The sequence below is a fragment of the Chiloscyllium plagiosum genome, unplaced genomic scaffold (assembly GCF_037043375.1).
Source record: "Chiloscyllium plagiosum isolate Xiang-an unplaced genomic scaffold, Cpla_swu_hap1 HiC_scaffold_4, whole genome shotgun sequence".
NCBI lineage: Eukaryota > Metazoa > Chordata > Chondrichthyes > Orectolobiformes > Hemiscylliidae > Chiloscyllium > Chiloscyllium plagiosum.
In genome coordinates this window covers 63146740-63167953 of record NW_028270142.1, presented here as the reverse complement: position 1 = coordinate 63167953, position 21214 = coordinate 63146740, and the positions used below count along the sequence as shown (strand labels likewise).

Genomic DNA, 21214 nt, shown 5'->3' with positions numbered 1-21214 from the left:
TTTTAATGTTTGAATATAATTAAGAGTTAGGAGCAGAAGTAGGCCATTCAACCCTTCAAGCCTGATCCACCATTCAATAAGATAATGGTTAATCAGTTTGTATTTCAAATTCCATATTTCCATCCACCCTTGATAACATTTGATTCCCCTGCCAAACAAGATTCAATCCATCTCACCCTTAAAAATACTAAGTGACCCTACCTTCACTGTCTTCTGAAGTAGTGTCTTGCTCAGTTCTCTGAGAGAAAGTTTTCCTTCCACTTAGTCCTCCATGAGTGAACCCTAACTTGAAAACAGCACCTAGTATGTCAGGACTCAAACATAGGAGGGAATACACCTTGTCAAATACCATTTTTGAACATCCATCAGTTCACTCCTTGCTCATCTGAAGAGAAATAGTTTTTCAAAAGGCAACCTGTTCATTCCAGATGTTGCCCCAATAAATCTCCTCAACTGGCTCCTTTCTCCATTTTAGTTCTTCCTTAAATAAAGAGACCATTCACCGCATTCACAATGTGGTCTAACCAATGCCCTGTATAATTGCAGCATTATCTTCAATTCTTCTTGCTATAAAGTTTGTATCCCATTAGCCTTCATGATTGTGCTGCACCTGCCTGCTAGCCTTTTACGCATATCTACCAGTACACAAAAATCCCTTTGCACCTCCGAATTATGCAGTTATTTTCCACTTAAAAAATACAGACTGTCATGGTGGACTTCAGGCATTTATGGAAAAGCAGTAAATCATCCTGTGAACAATTTATTCTTTAAAAATTGAGCTTGTGTTAAATATTACTTATTCAGTTAAATAATTATTTGCGTTGATGTACCACACAAAATCCCAAGATGGTATGATAATTCCAATTTCTTAATTTTGTAAATGTTTGAAATATCAAAAAAGGACTGAATTTGCTTAAAATCTCAAATATCCTAATTACGTAGAAACTAATGAAAGGACAAATGCTGTAGAGATTTACAGCATTGTTAGTTTATTTTCAATAGAGAGCAAAAAAATTGTACAAATATGCAGAGCTTTTTGTGTGTGAATTTAAATTAGAGGAAATGAATCAGAAGTTGTCTTAGTTCTTTGTTTAGGTTTAATAACACTTGAAGTAACTGTTTTTCAGATATTTGTCTCTAAACCATATTGATCGTTCTTGCCATTTGTATTGAGGGAAGTAAAAACTCATTTGCATTTGTTAGATGACATTTGCCTGACGATTGAGTTTGTGAATTGATGTGGTGTTTGAGTTCTAATTAGATGCTTTTCTTTCCTACTGGAAAAATTTATTGTTTACTTGTGATGAGTGATGCATCAAAATGGCAAATTAATGATATCTCTTCTAAAGAATAATACAAAAATCTATCAGAAGCTGATGCAGCTGCTCAGGCTTTCACATTGTTCTTTACATTTATTGGAATTAATAACTAAAGCACTTAACTCTGTTGAAATTTGAATGTATGTTGCCAATAAACCGTTATTGTGTATATCTTCTCTGTCTAGTGCATGCAGTGCCTGGTGTTGCCATGTCTTGCAGTATTACGAAAGCTGGTTTACTTGGATCCAGCTCTGCGCCACACCCTAGCTCTGCAGACCTCTTTCCTGCTGACCCTCTTCAGAGGTGAGATCCTAAACTTGCATTTATTACATCTTCAACTGTAACTTTGTTCATGAAGACTTGAGCTAAATTACTGAAGGTGAGAGAGCATTTGAGCAACTTTTTTTTTTGCCTACACTACTTACCTCTCTAATCTCCCATCTAGTTTATCATTTCATTTTTATGTATTTGTCTGTTTTCATTCCTTTGCCCACAAACAGCGAGAAACTTAATGTCCTGTCTTTTACTGTGTTGTTTTCTTGCTGTTTATATTTTTGTCTGTTATCTTTTCCCTCTTTGATTTTCCCTCAATCCTCTTTTGCTTTCTCTTTTTCCGATCCTTTCTATGGAACTGGCAAGAAAAAGAGCAAGGAAGGTTACAGTGTGATGTTTTCTTCAGGGAAAATTAGATCTCTATTCGTCAATAACTCACTTGCTCTTCCCCTACTCCTTTCTGTTTCTAATATACTTTCTCATTCTAAAAATTGAACTTGTGTTAAATATTACTTATCCAGTTAAATAATTATTTGCATTGATGTACCACATAAAATCCCAAGATGGTACGAAAATTTCAATTTCTTAATTTTGTAAATGTTTGAAATATCAAATAAGACTGAATTTGCTTAAAATCTCAAAAACATCTCCTAATTGTCTAGAAACTAATGAAATGAAAAATGCTGTAGAGATTTACAGCATTGTTAGTTTATTTTCAATAAAGAGCAAAGAAATATTGTACAAATATGCAGAGCTTTTTGTGTGTGAATTTAAATTAGAGCAAATGAATCAGAAGTTTTTATAGTTCTTTGTTTAGGTTTAATAACACTTGAAATAACTGTTTTTCAGATGTTTGTCTCTAAACCATATTGATCGTTCTTGCCATTTGCATTAAGGGAAGTAAAAATTCATTTGCATTGGTTAGATTACATTTGTCTGATGATTGAGTTCCTTTCTATGGAACTGGCAAGAAAAAGAGCAAGGAATGTTACAGTTTTCTTCAGGGAAAATTAGATCTCTATTCGTCAATAACTCACTTGCTCTTCCCCTACTCCTTTCTGTTTCCAATGTACTTTCTCATTCTAAGTATCTTTTCATTTGCATCACTACTCGTTTGCCATCACTGTTTTTATCCTCTGAGCTATTCACTCAGCTCTTGTATTCACCCTCCCCTTTGGTTTATAATAGCTCACCTAACTCTTAATGCTTCATTCACATGACTTTTTCCAAAGATAAGCAGTAGTATAATTGACAGGAATTTGACAGAGTGGATGCTGAAAAATATTTCCCTTTGTGGGAATCCGAGGGAATACAGTATAAAAATAAGGCATTTTCCATTTATAGAGTCATAGAGCTGTACAGCACGGAAACAGACTTTTCGGTCTGACTCGTTCATGTTGACTAGATATCCTAAATTAATCTAGTGGCAGCATTTAGCCATATCTCTCTAAACCCTTTCTATTCATGTACCCATCCAAATGCCTTTTAAATCTTGTAATTGTACCAGCTTCCACCATTTCCTCTGGCAGCTCATTCCAAACGCACACCACCCTCTGTATGAAAAAGTTTTTCCTTAAGTCCTTTTTAAATGTTTCCCCTCTCACCTTAAACCTATACCCTGTAGCTTTGGACTCCCCTACCCTGGGAAAAATACTTTGGCTGTTCACCCTATCCCTCATGATTTTATAAACCAGTATAACATCACCCCTCAGCTTCTGATGCTCCAGGGAAAATAGCCCCAGCCTATTCAGCCTCAACCCCTCCAACATTCATGTAAATCCTTTCTGTATTCTATCAAGCTTAACAACCTCTTTCTTAGAGCAAGGAGACCAGAATTTAATGCTCTTAACGGTGGTGAAAGATGAAAGAAAGCGATATGAAATGGGTGTCAATTACAGTGTGAAGTTGGTGGAGGAAAGGGTGAAAGAGTCTGTTTCACCAGTACTGGCAACCTTGTGACTTTTATATTAGGCGTCTACACTATCTGATCCCCTCATCCCTTCCACCTCTGTCAAAAGTATACTTTTAACAAAATTATTATTCACCCTGTTTCAGTTCTGAAGAAGAGTCCTGCTGGACTAGAACCATTAACTGTTTTTCTCTCTACAGATGCCGCCAGACCTGCTGTGTTTCTCCTGTATCTCTAAACCATTGATTCCCTTTGCCCTTCCTCTGTTAAAAGTATAAAAGAACCCATTTCCAACCTCTTTATGAAGAAGGGTCATACTGGCTTGAGAACTCTGTTTTACTTTCCACAGATGCTGTCAGACCTGCTGAGTTTTTCCATCATTCTCTGACTCTGTCCATCACTCTCTCTGAGGAAGGGAATTCTGTATACTCACAATCATCTGAGAAAAAATCCACATCATCTCCACCTTAAATGGAAAGTTAGTCATTTGTTTCAAACTTCCAGCATCCACAGAATTTTGCTTTTACTTGCATTGAATATTTTTTGGGGAGATGTAGACACATTCTTGACTAACAGGAGAATTAATGCTTATTAGTGATAAGCATTCAATAAGATCATGTTTGATCAGATTGCGGCTTCAAATCCTCATATATCCAACTAATGCTCATCAGGGAGAAGCGTTAGGTGGATATGAGGTTTTGAAGCACAAATTATTTATCTTATTGAATTACAGAGTAGTTTAGAGGGACCAAATGGCCTACTCCTGTTTTTATGGGCAATAGCCAGCACCTATTATCTGTTGGCATAGGAAGATATAATAGAAAATATTGTAAAGAAGTGTTTACTTCTAGAAGCCTCAGTTCCCTTTTGGTTATTGAAAATAGAAACTGTATTTGTTGTTTTATTTAGCTTCTGTACTATAGCTACCTCCAGGGGGAAAAAAACAAACTGATATTCTTCTTCATGCTTTAAACAATTATGTACAGCAGCATTTTTGTAAGCCAATCAACTTGCATCACACTTAGTATGAAATGCCTTTACACTTCTAAACTTGTGACTGCATTACGATATTATACAGCTTAACTTTACCTTGATTTCTTGTTTCATGTAGTATGATTTTTATTAGATTGTAAATTGTACTTGTGTACACTAAAATACATGGACAGGGAAAGTGAATATGTGTAGAAAATACCAACAGTCTGGAGTTGAATTGAAACAGGTCTCTACTTAAAAAGGTGACCTTGCAGCTCAGTTCCTGTACAATGTTGTCTTACAAACTTGTAATTTAGTTTGTTGCCTTTCAGTGTCCCTGGTTTTGCAGAAAGACAAAGAAATTCTTGGTGAGGTGGCAGCTTTGCTAACTCTACTGCTGTTTGATGAAGTAGCCAGGATAGATTATTGGTAAGACGAAACATGTTGTCAAAATGAATGGGTAAAATTTAATGTTTGCAACAATGTAATAGTTTTAAACAATGTAATACTTTTGTCATTTTAACAATGAATTTCATAATGTCCAAAGCAAATACAATGATGTTTAGGATAATATTTATAGATTGTTGTATGCAGTAGTGTAAATTAACATATATTTGCTATCAGTTGAAATTTAAACACAACTGAATTTGATAAATGTGATGTTTAATCTTTAACCTTGTTTTAATATGGTTTTGACAAGGTTTTGCTTTATGTCAGCTTTTTGTTAGCTCATTCAAATATTCATGAGTCACAACTCCCGAGAGTACATCCCTTACATACATAATGATAAATCACACAAGACAATATGAGAATCCTTTTTGTTATGCTTCAAGGAAATCTCTCAACTATTTTTGTAAATTTTCATTATTTTTAAAGGTGATTAATAAAAAAAGTAGAATTAAACCTTGTTCACCTCAAACTGAAAGTTTAAAATAGCTTACTGAAGCGATGTGCAGATAAAGAACATCTTTCATCTGTTATGAAGCAAGTATGTCTGATATGTGTGATAACTTCTATGTGAACTGAATTTTAGATTTGATGGAAAGAGTATATTCCATTGTTGCAAATTACCAAATTTGTAGTTCATTGCTTAGTAATGAGTTAGTTTTCTTAAATGTATTGATTTTGTGATTCAATCTGGGTGGTCTGTTTAATTAATGGAATTCTTTACTTTTAATATTGTCCTTGCAACAGGCCCGAGAACATCACTGCTCCAACTGCACCATTCAGTTTACCAGCTATTGTAACCCAAAGGTAATCCTTTATTATTTTTATTCTGTCATCAACACGTTTTAGTAGTATTCATTTTAGCCATAAAAAATATCATGAGTATGTTGCATATATTTCCATCTATCATGATCTGTTGTGGCACTTGGTTGAATTGTACTATGCTCATTTTTTTTTTTGAAAAAGCACAAGTTAAGAAACTTAACTGTAGAAAGTAATGAAAATCTGTCAGCCTGAAAACTGAATAAGTTGAATTACTGAAAATGGTTTTGAAAAACTCCTTTGTTAATCAATTTTCTTGACTTCAAAATGTTATTTTTAACTTAATTTAAAAAAAATTGTTTCTTCAAAAAATTGTAATGTCATCCAACTTGTCTATGAACTCAGGTGGCTAACGACAGAGCCCAGGGAAAGCAGATGCATCCTGCACCCTCTCAGTCACTGTGTTTGCTTTCATGAAATGTAACAGATACTGCCATGCCAGAGTGAGGCTCCTGAGCTACACCAGTCAGTCCTTAATAGAGAGTTCACTATCATGGCATAAATGATCACCTTACAGGATGGAAACCTGCCATCATTACGTAAAGCTTATCAGTAAACTTGTAAATAGATTTTGAAAACCTGAAATAAAAACCAAGAACACTGGAAAGGCTCAGCAGGTCAGGTGGCCTCTATGAACAGAGAAAGAGATTAATGTTTCAGATTGATTATCTTTCATCAGAACTGGAAAATAATTAGGATGCCCCAGATTTTAGTCAACTACAGACTCAGCAAAGGGGATTAAGTATAACAAAGAAAAGGCAAGTTCTACAATTGGATAGAAAATGGGAAAAATTAAATAACAAAAAGTATAGCAATGTCGGGTGGCAATAGACCAAGAAACAAAAGGTGGGTCCAGGAAATGAGAATAACAGAATCCTCTCTGACAGATACTTTGAGAAAAAATGGATCAGAAGTTATGAAGTAGAATTGTTAAACTCTTGAAGGCTGTAGAGTGCTTAATTAAACAAAATGATGCTATTCCTCATGCTAATCTAGAACTTAATAGAACATTATAGGAAAGCAAGGACACTGAGAAGGGGATTTAAAATGACAGGTGGTCAGAACCTTGCCTGTGGATTGCAAAGAGGCAGAATGCCAAACAGTTGTAAAGTCTCATGTTATTTGTCTACATGCTTTCAGAAATTAATTGAGGGTTTTACTTGGAAACTTCAGCTCCTTTCAAATACCTTTGTTAACGATTTATATTCTTCTGTTAGTTTACAAAATCCTAGTGGTGTCTTTATTTGTGATTTCAGTACAATCTGAATAATTTCCCTTTTGTTGGAATGTAATTAGATTTGAAAGTTATTGCAACAAGAACTTGCATTAAGATAGCATCTTTAATATAATAAATTGTTCCAACATACTATTTCGAGGTATTTTAAAACAAAATTTGACTCTGAACCATGCATGGTGATATTAAGGCAGGTGACAAAATTTGGTCAAAGGGTTTTGTTTTAAGGAGGAAGGTGAGGTAGAGGTGTGATGAGGTTAAGGCAAGGAATGGGAGAGCTTAGGGCTTACAGAACCCATCACCAGTGGTTAAGCAAGTAAAATCAGGGATGTTCAGGAGACTGATATTAAAGGAGTTCAGTTTTCTCAAGTGGGTTGTAAAGACTGGAAGAGATGACAGAGTTAGGAAGAGGCAAAGCACTGAAGGAATTTTAAAACACAGATGAGAATTTCAAATTAAAGCCATGCTATAACCAAGAGCCAGTGCAGGTCAGTGAACAAGGCATGATGGGGTAATGGTATTTGGTCAAGTTATGACATGGCTTGTAGAGTTTTGCATGGGTCTATGTTTATTGAGGGTACAATGTGGCAAACAGCCAGGAATGCATTCCTGTAGTCAAGTCAAATAATCACAAAAGGTATTGATTAGGTGTAAAATTTTGGAATATTTATTTAATTAATGTAAGTCCTAAATCAGTTACAATTATAGATTGAGCTTGAGAGTGCCCATCTAATGTTTCTTAGTCCAGATTAGTTACCAAAACCATTCCAGGTATTTTTGTAAGTTTTACAAATTTTGAGTTATCACAAGTAAAGAAACAAAGTAGTGAGTGTCAGCAATGATGTTCAGCTTATCCATGTTATCGTGCTAATTCATGACATTGATGACTCAACACCTCTCTGATTCTGTTGACTGAAGTTTTTCTATCTTTGATCGTCCTTTCTATGCAAATGAACCGCAAAAACCTACATTTTATTAACCCTTACTACCTGCTACCCTCTGTGCATGAACAGAGGCAACCTGAACTCTAATTGGCTTATTAGTGCATGTACAGTTCATTGTCAGTCTTGGATTGGCTAAACAATGCACACCCAGTATCTCATTGGTTTCATTTAAAGTAATAGTCATCTTAGAGACATCACTTGCTAAGGTCTTGTTCAATTTTTTACATGCTAATCACATTGTAGGCTCATCATTTTTATAATAGCTTATTTCTCTTAGTTTACCAATTCGGTAGATCTTTCCCAAGATGATGACAGTGAGCAATTACTGCATCTGCTTAGAGTATGTAACGTTACCACCCAATGATGAACTATCATCTCTGATACCCCAAAGTGATACATTTTCGACAACATTCAGGCACATAAATATCCCCTAACTGCAAAAATTATGTGTGACTCCATAATAAATATTGAGAACTAAAACAAAGCTTAGAATAACCATGCAAACTAATACACTTCGGCCGACTGCCTGCTTAAGTTACTATTTTAAAATGCAACTGTGTCCTTGAGTAAAAGCATTTTACCTGAAAGTATTCTCAGATATGTAAACTTAAGCTTACATTAAGCTGAGCTATCAAAATCAATGATACAATAAACTTTTGATCTGGCCATACTGTTTATTCCCCATAGAAACTTTAAAAAGTAACACAGTTCCAGCAGAGTTTGAATTTTAAATGGACGTAATAGCAATAATTAAACTACGTATAGCTCAATATAAAGAACAAATTTGACCAGGTTTGCTAATTTAACAAATTAAAAAATCTTTTTTAGCATTTTGCCAAATACCAAATATGGCAAAATTATTAACAAAACATTTAAAGTATATGTATAAATACTCTTCTTAAAAATAGCTTGTGTGTACACACACATGCTGTCACTCCTCGAGGCTTGGAAAAACCTGACAAAGAACTTTAGACAAATAATGCAAGCAACACAGGTCAACAAAAATAATTATTCTTAGATTGACTTTAGCTGCAGATTAACTTTACATTACATTACAGTGTGGAAACAGGCCCTTCGGCCCAACAAGTCCACACCAACCCGCAACCCACCCATACCCCAAATCTAACACTATGGGCAATTTAGCATGGCCAATTCACCTGACCTGCACATCTTTGGACTGTGGGAGGAAACCAGAGCACCCAGAGGAAACCCACGCAGACACGGGGAAAACGTGCAAACTCCACACAGTTAGTCACCTGAGGCGGGAATTGAACCCGGGTCTCTGGCGCTGTGAGGCAGCAGTGCTAGCCACCGTGCCGCCCACTTATAGATAGTTTGTACATGTTGGTGCTGGGGTTTCTCCCTGTATTCTAATTGTTTTTTTCTTTTTCTGAGGCAGTGGTGTAGACATTTCCTTTAAGAGTTCTCCTTTTGCGTGATGAAGCCTTCCAAAGGGTTTTCAAACCTCCAGCTTTGAGACGGATTTCAGGGGAAAGGAGAGAGTTTGAAGGCTTTTGGTCTTGTAGTGGCTTTTCTTTCTCTATGTTCAAAACTAATATATCTTATACACGCACATTGTGTAATGTGACCTCCATCTGAATGTGTTGAGACATGGTGACTGTGTGCTTTGCACATGGAGCAGTATTGCTGCCAGTGTCCTTTGCTTTGAAAAATGTTCCCTTCAAAAGCTATTTGTGCACATACAAACTGCCAATTATATAAATGTTTGAATCCATGCAATTACCTGATCAATTGATGTTTTAAATAACAAATTGTTTTATAACAATTCATTTTGGCTGTTTAGGCCATGCTGCGTAGTAAAAGTAGGCCCATTGTGTCTGCTCAATGAGATCATGATGTATCTGATAAACCTCCTTCCCTGCCTTTTTCCCATCATTATTCATTTCCTAACTGATTAAAAATCTGGATTAGTGGTGCTGGAAGAGCACAGCAGTTCAGGCAGCTTCGAAATCGACGTTTCGGGCAAAAGCCCTTCATCAAAAATCTGTCTATTTCAGCCTTGAATATACTTAAATATGCAGTGTCTGCAGCTTTGCAGGATAGACTTGCACAGATGTACTACTCTCTGAGAGTAGACATTTCTCGTCATCTCTCCCTTAAATGGGTGATCCCTTATTCTGAGATTATTTATTCTGTTCCAAGACACATCCTCAAGAGAAAACAACCTTTCTGCATCTATCCTGTCATGTCCTGTAAGAATCGTATCTTTCAACAAGGTCTCCTTTCATTCTTCTATGTTCAAATACATACAGGCCCAACCTACTTAACCTCTCCACAAAAGACAATCCCTCCATACCTGATAACAGCCTAGTGAACCGCCTCTGGACGTCCAATTCCATTACATCTTTCTATGGATAAGGATAGTAAAGCCGTTAGCTTTAGGCATTGCTGTCATGATGACTTTAGTGTTTAGTGGGCTTATTGTCTGATTGAATCATGTCAAGTCTTTGTTGCATCACATCTAACAATGCAACTAGGTTAAAATTTTTTGTTCACTCTTCTAAATAACTAGAAAAGCCATGTTGGGTGTTTTAATGGTTTTCTAACAAATTAGTTTGTCATGGCTTGTTGTTTATAGTTTTCTTTTTTTTTTAAATTGCACAGGTACAACTTAATGGTGAAAGTGCCAATTCATCACGCTGTTAGCCCTTACTGCACCGTGGTTCCATCTTCTTCAAATCCTATGAACATGAAACCTGTGTCTGACATGTTGAAAGTGGGTTGGAATCTTGCTTGGTATGGTGGGACTGATCAGGTCCTGGATCAGAATGGACATACAGGAATTGATACATCTCCAGAGTAAGTCTGAGTATGTTCAGTAAAATGTTTGAGTTGTAAAGAGGTTCCACAATATAAGAATTTTGATAATATGAGCAACAATTAGGGAGAGGGTGAAAGTGAGGATTGCAGATGCAGGAGATCAAAGTCAAAAAGTATGGCGCTGGAAAAGCACAGCAGGTCAGGCAGCATCCGAGAAGCAGGAGGATCGATGTTTCAAGCATAAGCCTTTCATCAGGAATTAGGGACAAACTGGTGAGTAATTATAGTTGTATAGTGAACTAAAGCATGTGAATATAGATGGAAATTTCACTTTCAACCATAATTTTAGCATCAGAATTGTGGATGTAACTTTGCAGAGCAATGTATCCAAAGTTCCTCTGAAGTCTTGGAATTTTGCTTTTTTAAATCCAGAACTGAGTTTTCTACCCATGTGAGTACAGTTAGAATGGTTCAGATTTGCTTCAGTTGTTTTACAAAAACAATCAAAGTAATTCTGTTCGCCGAGCTGGAAGTTTTTGTTGCAAACGTTTCGTCCCCTGGCTAGGCGACATCATCAGTGCTTGGGAGCCTCCTGCGAAGCGCTTCTTTGATGTTTCCTCCGGTGTTTATAGTGGTCTGTCCCTGCCGCTTCCGGTTGTCAGTTTCAGCTGTCCGCTGTAGTGGTTGGTATATTGGGTCCAGGTCGATGTGTTTGTTGATGGAGTTTGTGGATGGATGCCATGCCTCTAGGAATTCCTAGAGGCATGGCATTCATCCACAAACTCCATCAACAAACACATCGACCTGGACCCAATATACCAACCACTACAGCAGACAGCTGAAACTGACAACCGGAAGCGGCAGGGACAGACCACTATAAACACCGGAGGAAACATCAAAGAAGCGCTTCGCAGGAGGCTCCCAAGCACTGATGATGTCGCCTAACCAGGGGACGAAACATTTGCAACAAAAACTTCCAGCTCGGCGAACAGAACCACAACAACGAGCACCCGAGCTACAAATCTTCGCACAAACTTTGAACAATCAAAGTAAATCATCAGTTGACTATTCTCTGTCTGGCCTTTATTATGGTGACAAGATTTGCCAGCCACACGGCTGCACAAGTTTCTGCTTGCTTTTAACCTTCCCTAGTTATTTGCTGATAGCTTCCCTGAAAGCCATGGCTTATCTGTGGCCTGTTTGTTTGTTAAACTTTAGCTGTGATTATTCTTTGTATGTAAGCATAAGCAGATTATCAGTCAATTTCCAAACTAATGAATCGTAACATATTTGTTTTATTCTGACAAATACATTTGGAGAAGGGAGTATTGTCACTAGACTAGTAATCCAGCAACTGAGCAAATGCTATGCCAAATGATGAAATTTGAATTTAATTAATAAAGTCTGAAGTTAAAAGATAGACTAATAGCAACCATGAATCTACTGTCGATTCAGATTAAAAAAAGGTATCTGATACCTGATAATTTCCTTTAAGGAAGGAAATCCAGCAGATATTGCCCATCCTTAGTTTCTATTGAGAAGGTGGTGGTGAGCTGGCTTCTTGAACTGCTGCAGTCCATGTGCTGTAGTCACACCCACAATGTGATGAGAGACAGAGTTCAAAGATTTGATTGAACAGTACTGAATGAATAGCACTTTTTTCCAGTGAGGATGATGAGTGGCTTGGAGGGGAACTTGCAGGTAGTAATGTTCACAAGTATCTGCTACCCCTTATCCTTCTAAATGATAGGGGTCATGGGTTTTTGAAGGTGCTGATGAAGAAGCTTTGGTGAATTTCTTCAGAGCATATTGTAGATGATACTACTGCTGCGACTCAACATTAGTGGTGGAGGGATGTTTGTGGATGTTGTGCCAGTCAAGTAGGGTGCTTTGACCTGGATAATGTCAAGCTTATTCAGTGTTGTTGGAGCTACATTCATCCACGCAAGTGGAGAGTATTTCAACTCACTCCTGACTTCCGCCTTGTAGATGGTGAACAATCTTTGGTATCTCAAAATGAGTTACTCATTGCAGAACTTCTAGATTCTAACCCGCTCTTGTAGCCATAGTATTTAACTGGCTGATTCAATTCAGTTTCTGGTTAATAGTAACATTCAGCATTCAACATCAAAACCTTTCAGATGCTGATAACGGTGTTTCAGTGATGGTAATGCCCCTGAATACCAAGGAGTGATGGTTAGATTCTATCTCATTGGAGGTGGTCATTGTCTGGCACTTGTATGGCACAAATATAACTCACCACATTTCAGCCAAAATCTGAATGTAGTCTAGGTCTTGCTGAATATGAACACATATATGCTGTAGATGTATTGTATCTCTTAGAAATGTCCATTCTTGAGTTGTTAGATCTGTACAAAGTCTGTTCCATTTAGTAGAGTGCTACTGTCATGTGATTGAAAATATCCTCCGTGTAGAAATACAAATTCATTTGCACAAGGACAGTGTTTGGTGACTCTTAACAATAATGTTAAGTGTAGATGTATGTTCAACAGGTTGATTAATGAGGACGAAGACCAGTAGATTTTCAATTTTGTTCATTTACTCACTACCTTCTGCAGACCATTTCAAGTAGTTATGTGTTTTAGTACTCGGCCAGCTTAGTTCGTTGTACCTAGCCACTCTTGGTGATGGTGTTTAAGTCATCTGCGCAAAGTACGTTTGATGTCCTGATTACCTTTAATATGAGATTTCGACACTGACTCTCCAACATCTGCAGTTCTCACTTTCTCCCAATTTTCCATGTTGTCAGGTTGATGCAATGTTGTAGATGTGCTGTAAGCTTGAAAAGGGCTATGTCTAATTCTGAAGTACAAGTCTTTATTACTGTTGGTGAAATGTTGTCAGAGCCCATAGCCTCTACAATTTCTATTGATGCAGCTGTTTTTGGTATAACTGAAGTGAATCAAATCGTTTGGACATGGAGGAGTACTGATTCATCAACTGAGCTAATGTGGTTGTTGGTAATCAACAGGTTTCCTTGCCTATGTTTAGCCTCATGCCATGAAATCTCATAGGGTCAATGTTGCCTACTCCCAGGGGACTATACTACTGTGTTTCCACTTCTGTGGGCGTGTTCAGTCACTGGGACAGGATAGTTATTGCAATGAAACTCAGCAGGTCTAGCAGCATCGGTGGGAAGGAAGCCACGTTTTCCTAGGTGCTAATGGTTTTGATGGAGTCACTGGATTCTAAACGTTAACTCTGCTTTTTTCTCACAGATGCTGCCAGACCTGCTGAGTTTCATTGCCGATTTCTGTTTTTGTTTCAGATCTCCAGCATCTGCTCTTTGTTCTATTATGTAATTCTGTTTTATTTGTAATTGTGTTGCTTGGGACATTTTCTGTTCCATATGATTCCATTTGTATGACTGTCAAGCTGTTGACTGGTTGTTGATGGACTTTCCCTCCATAAAGTCACAGGTAGATATTTTCACTGAGGAGGCAGCATTCATGAGTCCATAGATACTGAAGCAGTTTGTGTCCATGTGCTGCAAGATCTCTACAACATTCAGGCTTTTGTGATAAATGGCCATTAACATTCAAGCCACACAAGTGCGAGGCCCTGTTCATCTCCAAAGAATTTCCCCTTAACCTTCAGTGACAACACCAACGCTGAATATCCTCAAACTGATCTGGATCTTCCATATTAATGCTGTAGTAACAAGAGCAGGTCAGAGACTGGGAAATCTGTTGCAAATAACTCACCTGAATCTTCAAAGCTTTGTTGCCATCTATTTGGCACAAGTCTCTACTTGACGAGTTACTTGCAGTTTCAACGTACTCTTGAAGCCTGATGCCACCTGAGGGTAATGTTGGATGCTGACCTTATCAGTGAAGCCCACAAGCTGTGACAGATTTTTAAAAAATAACTACTAACTTCCACTAGCTGTTTCTGAAAGCAGAAATTGATGAGTCTTTGACTCATCAATTTGGTTGTTGCTCAATGTGCCATTGAATCATGGTTGACTGATTTAGTGGAGATCGATAGCATGAAACCTGGGCATGAATGGACTGTAAGGCCTGGTAATGATCACATGGTGTATTTAATATTGGCAAAGGGAGTTCAAATTATTATGTTCTAAACTTCCCAGAGTCCTGTTTGAAAGCTATGTGCAGAAGCATGTGGCAAAACCAGTAAACCTGATGATTGCATTAATCTGCACACATTTTTTTGTCAAGCCAGCAACTCAGTGGGGATTTCACACTCAAAAAGACTAATATGCCTCAAACAAATTGTAATGTGCCATCCATTCGTATTCTATTATTATGGTTTATCTGCCCCCATTCAAGATGATCTGAATATTCATTACTTTGCAAATGAAGTTGTGCAATATCTCAATCTCTAAGTTAAATATTGATGTTAGAGAATTATAATTATATACATATTGACTTCTTGATGTGTTAATTTGCTTTCTATCTTTTTTCTTTATAGATTTTTAGAAAACCTGAAGTTATCTTGTGTCGACATTGCAATGCTTAAAACAACCTATGTTACTAGGGGTTTGCAGGAATGTCTTGTTTCCATCACAGAGGCAGTATCTCATAGTGCTGTCAGTTCTGCTCTTGCTAGAATGAGATTGTATTTGTTGAATGACAAACTAGCTCTGAAACAAGGCACTGACTCCACTATATGTATATTACATGACCTTGAATGGCAAACAGCACTGAGCAGGTATGTATAATTACTGAAAGCCCCATAACACTTATAAGCATGGTAGTGTTATAATCTGTGCAGACTGATGATATTTAGAAAGACATTTAGACTTTCAGTTAATAGCTGAAAATTATGACTGCACAAGGTTTCACATTTGAAAACTCTTACTTTTACAAATGACTAAAAGCACAATTGAATACGCATGCTTTGAGGCAATTTTCACTTAAACCACACCTTGGAACTTTTTTTTCATACTTAGCACACATCACTACAAGGATTGTTATTCTGTATAGAGTGTAAATTTTACTTTTACTTTCAGCTTCAAATGGTTTCTCGTTTTCCCGGTCTGCTGAGTGTGACTATCAGTGACTGCCTCCAAGGTGCTACATCAGTTTTCAGAGTTTCCTAAAGCCACCTCCAACAGTAAAACCTGTTCCAATGATTCATCCTTCCCCGCCCCTCCCCATGTAAAGCTAGGATGACGATCCCAGAATACTTAGATGCAGAATGCATTACTTTGACTAGAGATTGTCTCTCTTCGACAACTGTTTGTATTACACAGTCAAGAAGCCTCTTCTTTCTGCTGAATGCCTAAAACTTTTGTCTGCCTGTGATTCTCATTGAGTTATAGGGCGATCTGTGGCCTTATCTCAAAACTGGCCTCAGTACTCCTTCAAGGCAACATGTGTTTGCATTCGAGTAGAAATGCTATTTATCTATTCTTGACCACACACGCTTACATCTTAGAAATAAATAGATATTTTACAGCACCACTGTGAACAGCATGATACTTCCAACGCCTTTGTGGAAGATTTGGAATTTACTATTGTGAACTCTGAGATTGCTGCCATTATTACTACCTTACACCATTGCCCCTTGAATACAATCTAAGCTTCTCTTTAACTACTACAGACTAGTAGCCAAGAAAATTTCAGACCTCCCCCCCCCCCCCCCCCCCCCCCCACCTTCTGTTTTACCCTAAATTGAAGAGAGTTCAAAATGTTACAATCTTATGAACCTCATAGTAGCTACCCAATCGCTAAAGCCCAACATGCTCCCTGAATGGTTGCCAGTTGTTTTTGAATGAGGTTTACTATTTCCAAGGTGAATTTTGTGTATTTCAGTCTTTTTAAAAAAATGGTATTAATTAATAGAATGCACACACCACCATTTTTAGTGTTTGTTTCTGACAGCCCTGTTCCAATTCTTCTTGAAAAATAAGTGCTACAAATAGAAATGCTGAGTCTTGTACCTTTCATTGGAGTTGTAATAAAGTATTTGGAGAACAGTAGCTTGCATTATTCTGCTCCTTTAATATACATATGTTTCAGGAAGTTGGACAAACGTTATGCAGTATCAAGATGCTGCTTGAAGTAATAGGTTTGAAAAATTGCTCTGAAAGGTGAAGAGAAAGTTGGTAAAATGATGAAATTGTTTGAAGTTACAGAATGTAAAGGTCTGCTGATGAGAGAATTTGACGTCACAGATGGGTCAAAGAGGATGGAGAAGGTGTAATCAACCAAAGTAACAAGCAATATTGATTGTTATGATTTGTTGCTAGGAACATTACAGAAGCTTTTGAAGAGAATTAGTGATTTTAGTAACTGTTGTGGTGCATGGGTTATCAGTGCAGGTTTGTAAGGACAGGGAGTACCAATTAGGATAGGTTAGAATAGAACTGTTAGAATAGTTAGAATAGAATAGAATAGAATAGTATAGAATAGGCTGTTGTTGCAAAGTGATAATATTCCTACCTCGGAAACAGGAGTCCTAGGTTCAAGTCCCACATGGTCCAGAAATGTGTACAGGTTAAATAGAAAAATATAGAACACTACCTGTGAAGTTCTGGATTACTCGACATGACAGTAGGTTGTGCCAAGCAGCTACATCCAAACATATTAGAGACATTAAGCCTCAAGTTGATGATGTTGTGATTTAAAGTTTTAGCATGTGCACAGGCTTGATTGATATTATTTTGGACTTTGCAATAGTGGCTGTGGTGGTAAAGTGGATTTGTGACTTCTCATCTGACACTGAGGGTGAGCTTTGCCAGGTTCAGCTTGAGCAAGCAGCCAGAATAAAGGATGGGTAGATGCCAGAGATTCAGGGGAATACAGCAGGTGTGTACATTCAGTTACATGCAATTGATTTCAATTTGCTTCTCCTCATTGCCTGTAAGCAATGAAACCATAGCTGAAATCTGATGAGTATAGTGAAGAGTGCACGTCACCATTTTTCTTTCAATCCAGTGTTTTTGTCATCTTCATGAAACTGTCCTGACAAATTGGACTAGGAGTGTGCTTGGCCAATTGGGTATATAATCCTTGGGTATATGCACAGGTCTTATTTTCCCAGAGCTTTTTTTGTGTCTATTGAGCATGATGTATGCATTACTAAAGAGTACAGGCAAACTAAATATCAAAATATTAGAAATGTTCTGCTTACAAAGTGTGAATGAAGTGGCAGTTGCATTTCTGAAATGCTGGGGTTGTTCTCTATTATGTTCTCTAGTCCAGCATTTGATTTGTTTTACTTAGTTATGACAGCTCTTCAAAAAATAACACTCAATCGCAAGCATAAAATGTTACTGTTGGGATGTGGAAATCTGCATTAGTTTGAAATTTTACACAGTTACTATTAATGATGTTCCAGGTTTTTACTAGTCCTTCCAGCCTGTGTTGAAGATGAGAAGCTCTTGGCTGATGTTTTGGCTTTCCTGAGCAAAATGTTGAAAGCACAAAGGGATAGTACAGATACTCAGGATCTAAATCTGCTTCTGGAGCTCCTCCTTAAACAGGTAATCAGACATTGCAAATGCGATAAATATGTGAAGATGAGTAGTTAACCACAGATTCGGTATCACAAAACCAATAATCTCTCGACGTGCTTTGGGCTGAGGACACTTTGAGTCAGATCTAGTTGGCTGTGATCAAGGCTTGCTTGGAATGTAGGATAAATGCAGTGCTTGATCAGATTGTCTAAGTAAGAATTTTTTTTAAAACTCAATTAAAATGATGTTTGGAACATTTTGGAAGTGTTCAGTTTTCAGACATATCTGATCTTGAGACATCCTACCTATTTAGTAAATGGCTCTAATCCAATCAAGAGAATCAAATGCTGTTAGAATGGTGAACTGAATATTAGCACCTAGCTTTGAAAAAATGCACTCATTCTTATACTCCAAATTCCTTGAATTGTTGAACTCTGTGCTGAAGTCTAAGTTATCACATCTATCACTCTGCCTTCTTCAATCTTCTTTGTCATCTCTTCAAAAAAACTGAATCAAATTATTGAGACACAATTTCCAATGCACAAAACCATCTTTACAGAGAAATATTGATGGGTAAATGATTTTATAAGCGTGTGTTCGTTCTTCACATTTGTTTGGAGAACTTCAGCTTCAAAGGTTGCAATTAGCGATAAGCAATTACTTCATCTTCTTTCATGCATTTCCCTTGTGCTTTAGAAACTTGTTTAATCATTCTTGATACTGGGAATCGCTTTTTATTCTGTAATGTAAGTAAGGCTGCTTTTCTATTGATGCTTTTGAGTTATGTGCAGTATGATTTGAAAGGTGTTTTGTTTATTCTTTCAAATAGACATGGGAATCTGTAACTTCTGAACGCATTATCTTTTTAAGTGCTAACTTTGTATTAGTTTAGCCAGTCAGATTCAGCTTTGGAAGGAGTACCAATATTCTTATGCATAAATACTTTGGTTGCAATAGTCTTTAGAAGGTGGGTTAATATACTATCACCTCCATATTCCAAAAGGATATAGATGTATGGAAGAAGATACAAAAAAGTTTAAAAGCTTGATTCCAGAACTGAGCGGTTATAATTATCAGGAAAGGTTGAACAAAATATTCTGCAGAAATTAGAAGACTGAGGCATGATCTACCTAATAGTTTTTTTTTAAAAAAAGAAGACATTTAACAGGGAGAATGTTTCCATTTACAGTCAAATCCAAAATGCAAGGTGGTCTTAATGCAATGTCAGATGGTAGCTAATAAATGTAGTGAACAATTCAGGAGGAACCCATTTACCCAGAGAACAGTTAGAATATGGAACTTGTTAGCTGAAAATGTGTTGCTGGAGAAGCGCAGCAGGTCAGGCAGCATCCAGGGAACAGGAGAATCGACGTTTCGGGCATAAGCCCTTCTTCTTCCTCAGCACCTTCCTATGGAACTTGTTATCACAGTGAATAGTTGAGGCGAAAAAAACCTGTTCTTTCTGAAAAGAAGCAGCTCAATAAATACACAAGAGAAATGCACAAAGAATAGGTGGATCTGCTAATAGACTAAATGATGCAAAGGTGGATAGGCTTCTGTGGAGCATTAACGCCAATTGAGACGATTTGGACCAATTGAAAAATTTTTGGGCTGAAATTTCTACATAGCTGGAGTTGATGTCCTTCTCCTCCTATTTCTTATGTTCTTATGTGAGCCCCTCCATCTCAAACTCCATTAAGTTGTCGGAATATGATGGATTTGCAAGATAAACAGATGAAGTGTTGAAGTGTAATCGTTCTAATTCTGTGCAACTGCGCTTTACACCAGTTTTTAAAAAATACCTCAAAACATATTTCTTTGGCATTGAGTGGTAAGCTGAACCTTACCCTTCCCTTATTAGTATTAACTTCCTTGCTAAACTTTCTAAATTTCACAGATTTGTGAAATGCCTTGAAGTGCTTCTTTATATGTCTGATAGTCTATAAAACTAGTTGTTATTGTGCTATTTTTGTATAGCCTAGATCCAAAGTTGCTTTCTGATGTTCATGCTGATTATGAAAGGTATTACTATTCTCATGAATAACAACAATTAAGCAGAACTGTGTTTTGATCAAATGTGCTGGTATTTTCCATAATGTTTGGATATTGGTACCAGTATTTTTTTTGTTCTTCATCCACCTGTTTGTTGAGATTTGAATAACATCAGTCACATGCAGAATCTCTTAGGTTTGAAGCTTATATGTTTCGAATATGTATGCAATGTTAACATATTGTAAAGCGACAGTATTACATGGAGATCACTACTGATAATCTATTTCTTCCATTTCTCTGAGTAACACAAGCCTGTCTGTGCCAGTCTCTATTCTCCGGTATTTAAATTGAATGCTGGGTAGAAGTATGTTATTTGGAAAAATAGATGGGAACTCACATTAATTTTGCATGCTTTAACAATAAATGTCTGATTTTGCATCTGAATAGTATTCACCTCATTAAACGCAAACCTGTCTTCTTGCCAGGATTAAAATTAATCTTTTCAAGGTCCTAAACTTATCTACATGACAAATTTATAAATTATCTACAGGTACCTAAACATTCCTCATCTCTGATCTTTCAAGTATTGTGATCCTGGCACTGTGGTTCATTAATTAAACTGTCAGAACAGTTGAAATGAACAGAATGGAGGTGACTAACAGTAACCACAACCCATAGGATTATTGCATTGTATCATTATAGAAATAGGATCGTGGATAGGGAATTGGTAAGATTACAAGAAGTGGAACATTTGACTCACTTCGGTTTTATTCAATTGATGTGTTTCACTGACAGGAAACCAATCCACTGATGAATTTGTTGCTGCAAACTGGATCACCAGTGCAAGGTGAAATGGATGAAATTCAAGCCCTTGTTAAGCAGAAACTTCAAAAGGAGCTGACTGGATTCTTCAACTCAATATTGCAATCTCTCACCTCTGTTACAAGCAGGTACTAAGTGATTTGTGAAGATGTTAAATAGTTACAATATCATGACTATGCTCCGTCACGGGGTAAACCATTTTGCTATTTTAAACCAGACACAGAGAAAAGCTCACCTGGCGACATAATCTGTTAA

General features: G+C 37.1%; 1 protein-coding gene across 4 annotated transcripts in view; it reads left to right on the top strand.

The window, feature by feature from the left end:
* rttn (rotatin) overlaps positions 1-21214 on the top strand; it is a 218140-nt gene that overhangs the window by 97014 nt on the left and 99912 nt on the right. For all 4 annotated transcript variants that reach the window (XM_087986291.1, XM_087986292.1, XM_087986290.1 and 1 more), the window contains exons 21-27: positions 1505-1622; positions 4806-4902; positions 5668-5727; positions 10546-10740; positions 15154-15393; positions 18028-18172; positions 20933-21087. In XM_087986291.1, coding sequence (XP_087842417.1) covers positions 1505-1622; positions 4806-4902; positions 5668-5727; positions 10546-10740; positions 15154-15393; positions 18028-18172; positions 20933-21087 — 1010 coding nt within the window. The remainder of the gene's footprint in view (positions 1-1504; positions 1623-4805; positions 4903-5667; positions 5728-10545; positions 10741-15153; positions 15394-18027; positions 18173-20932; positions 21088-21214) is intronic.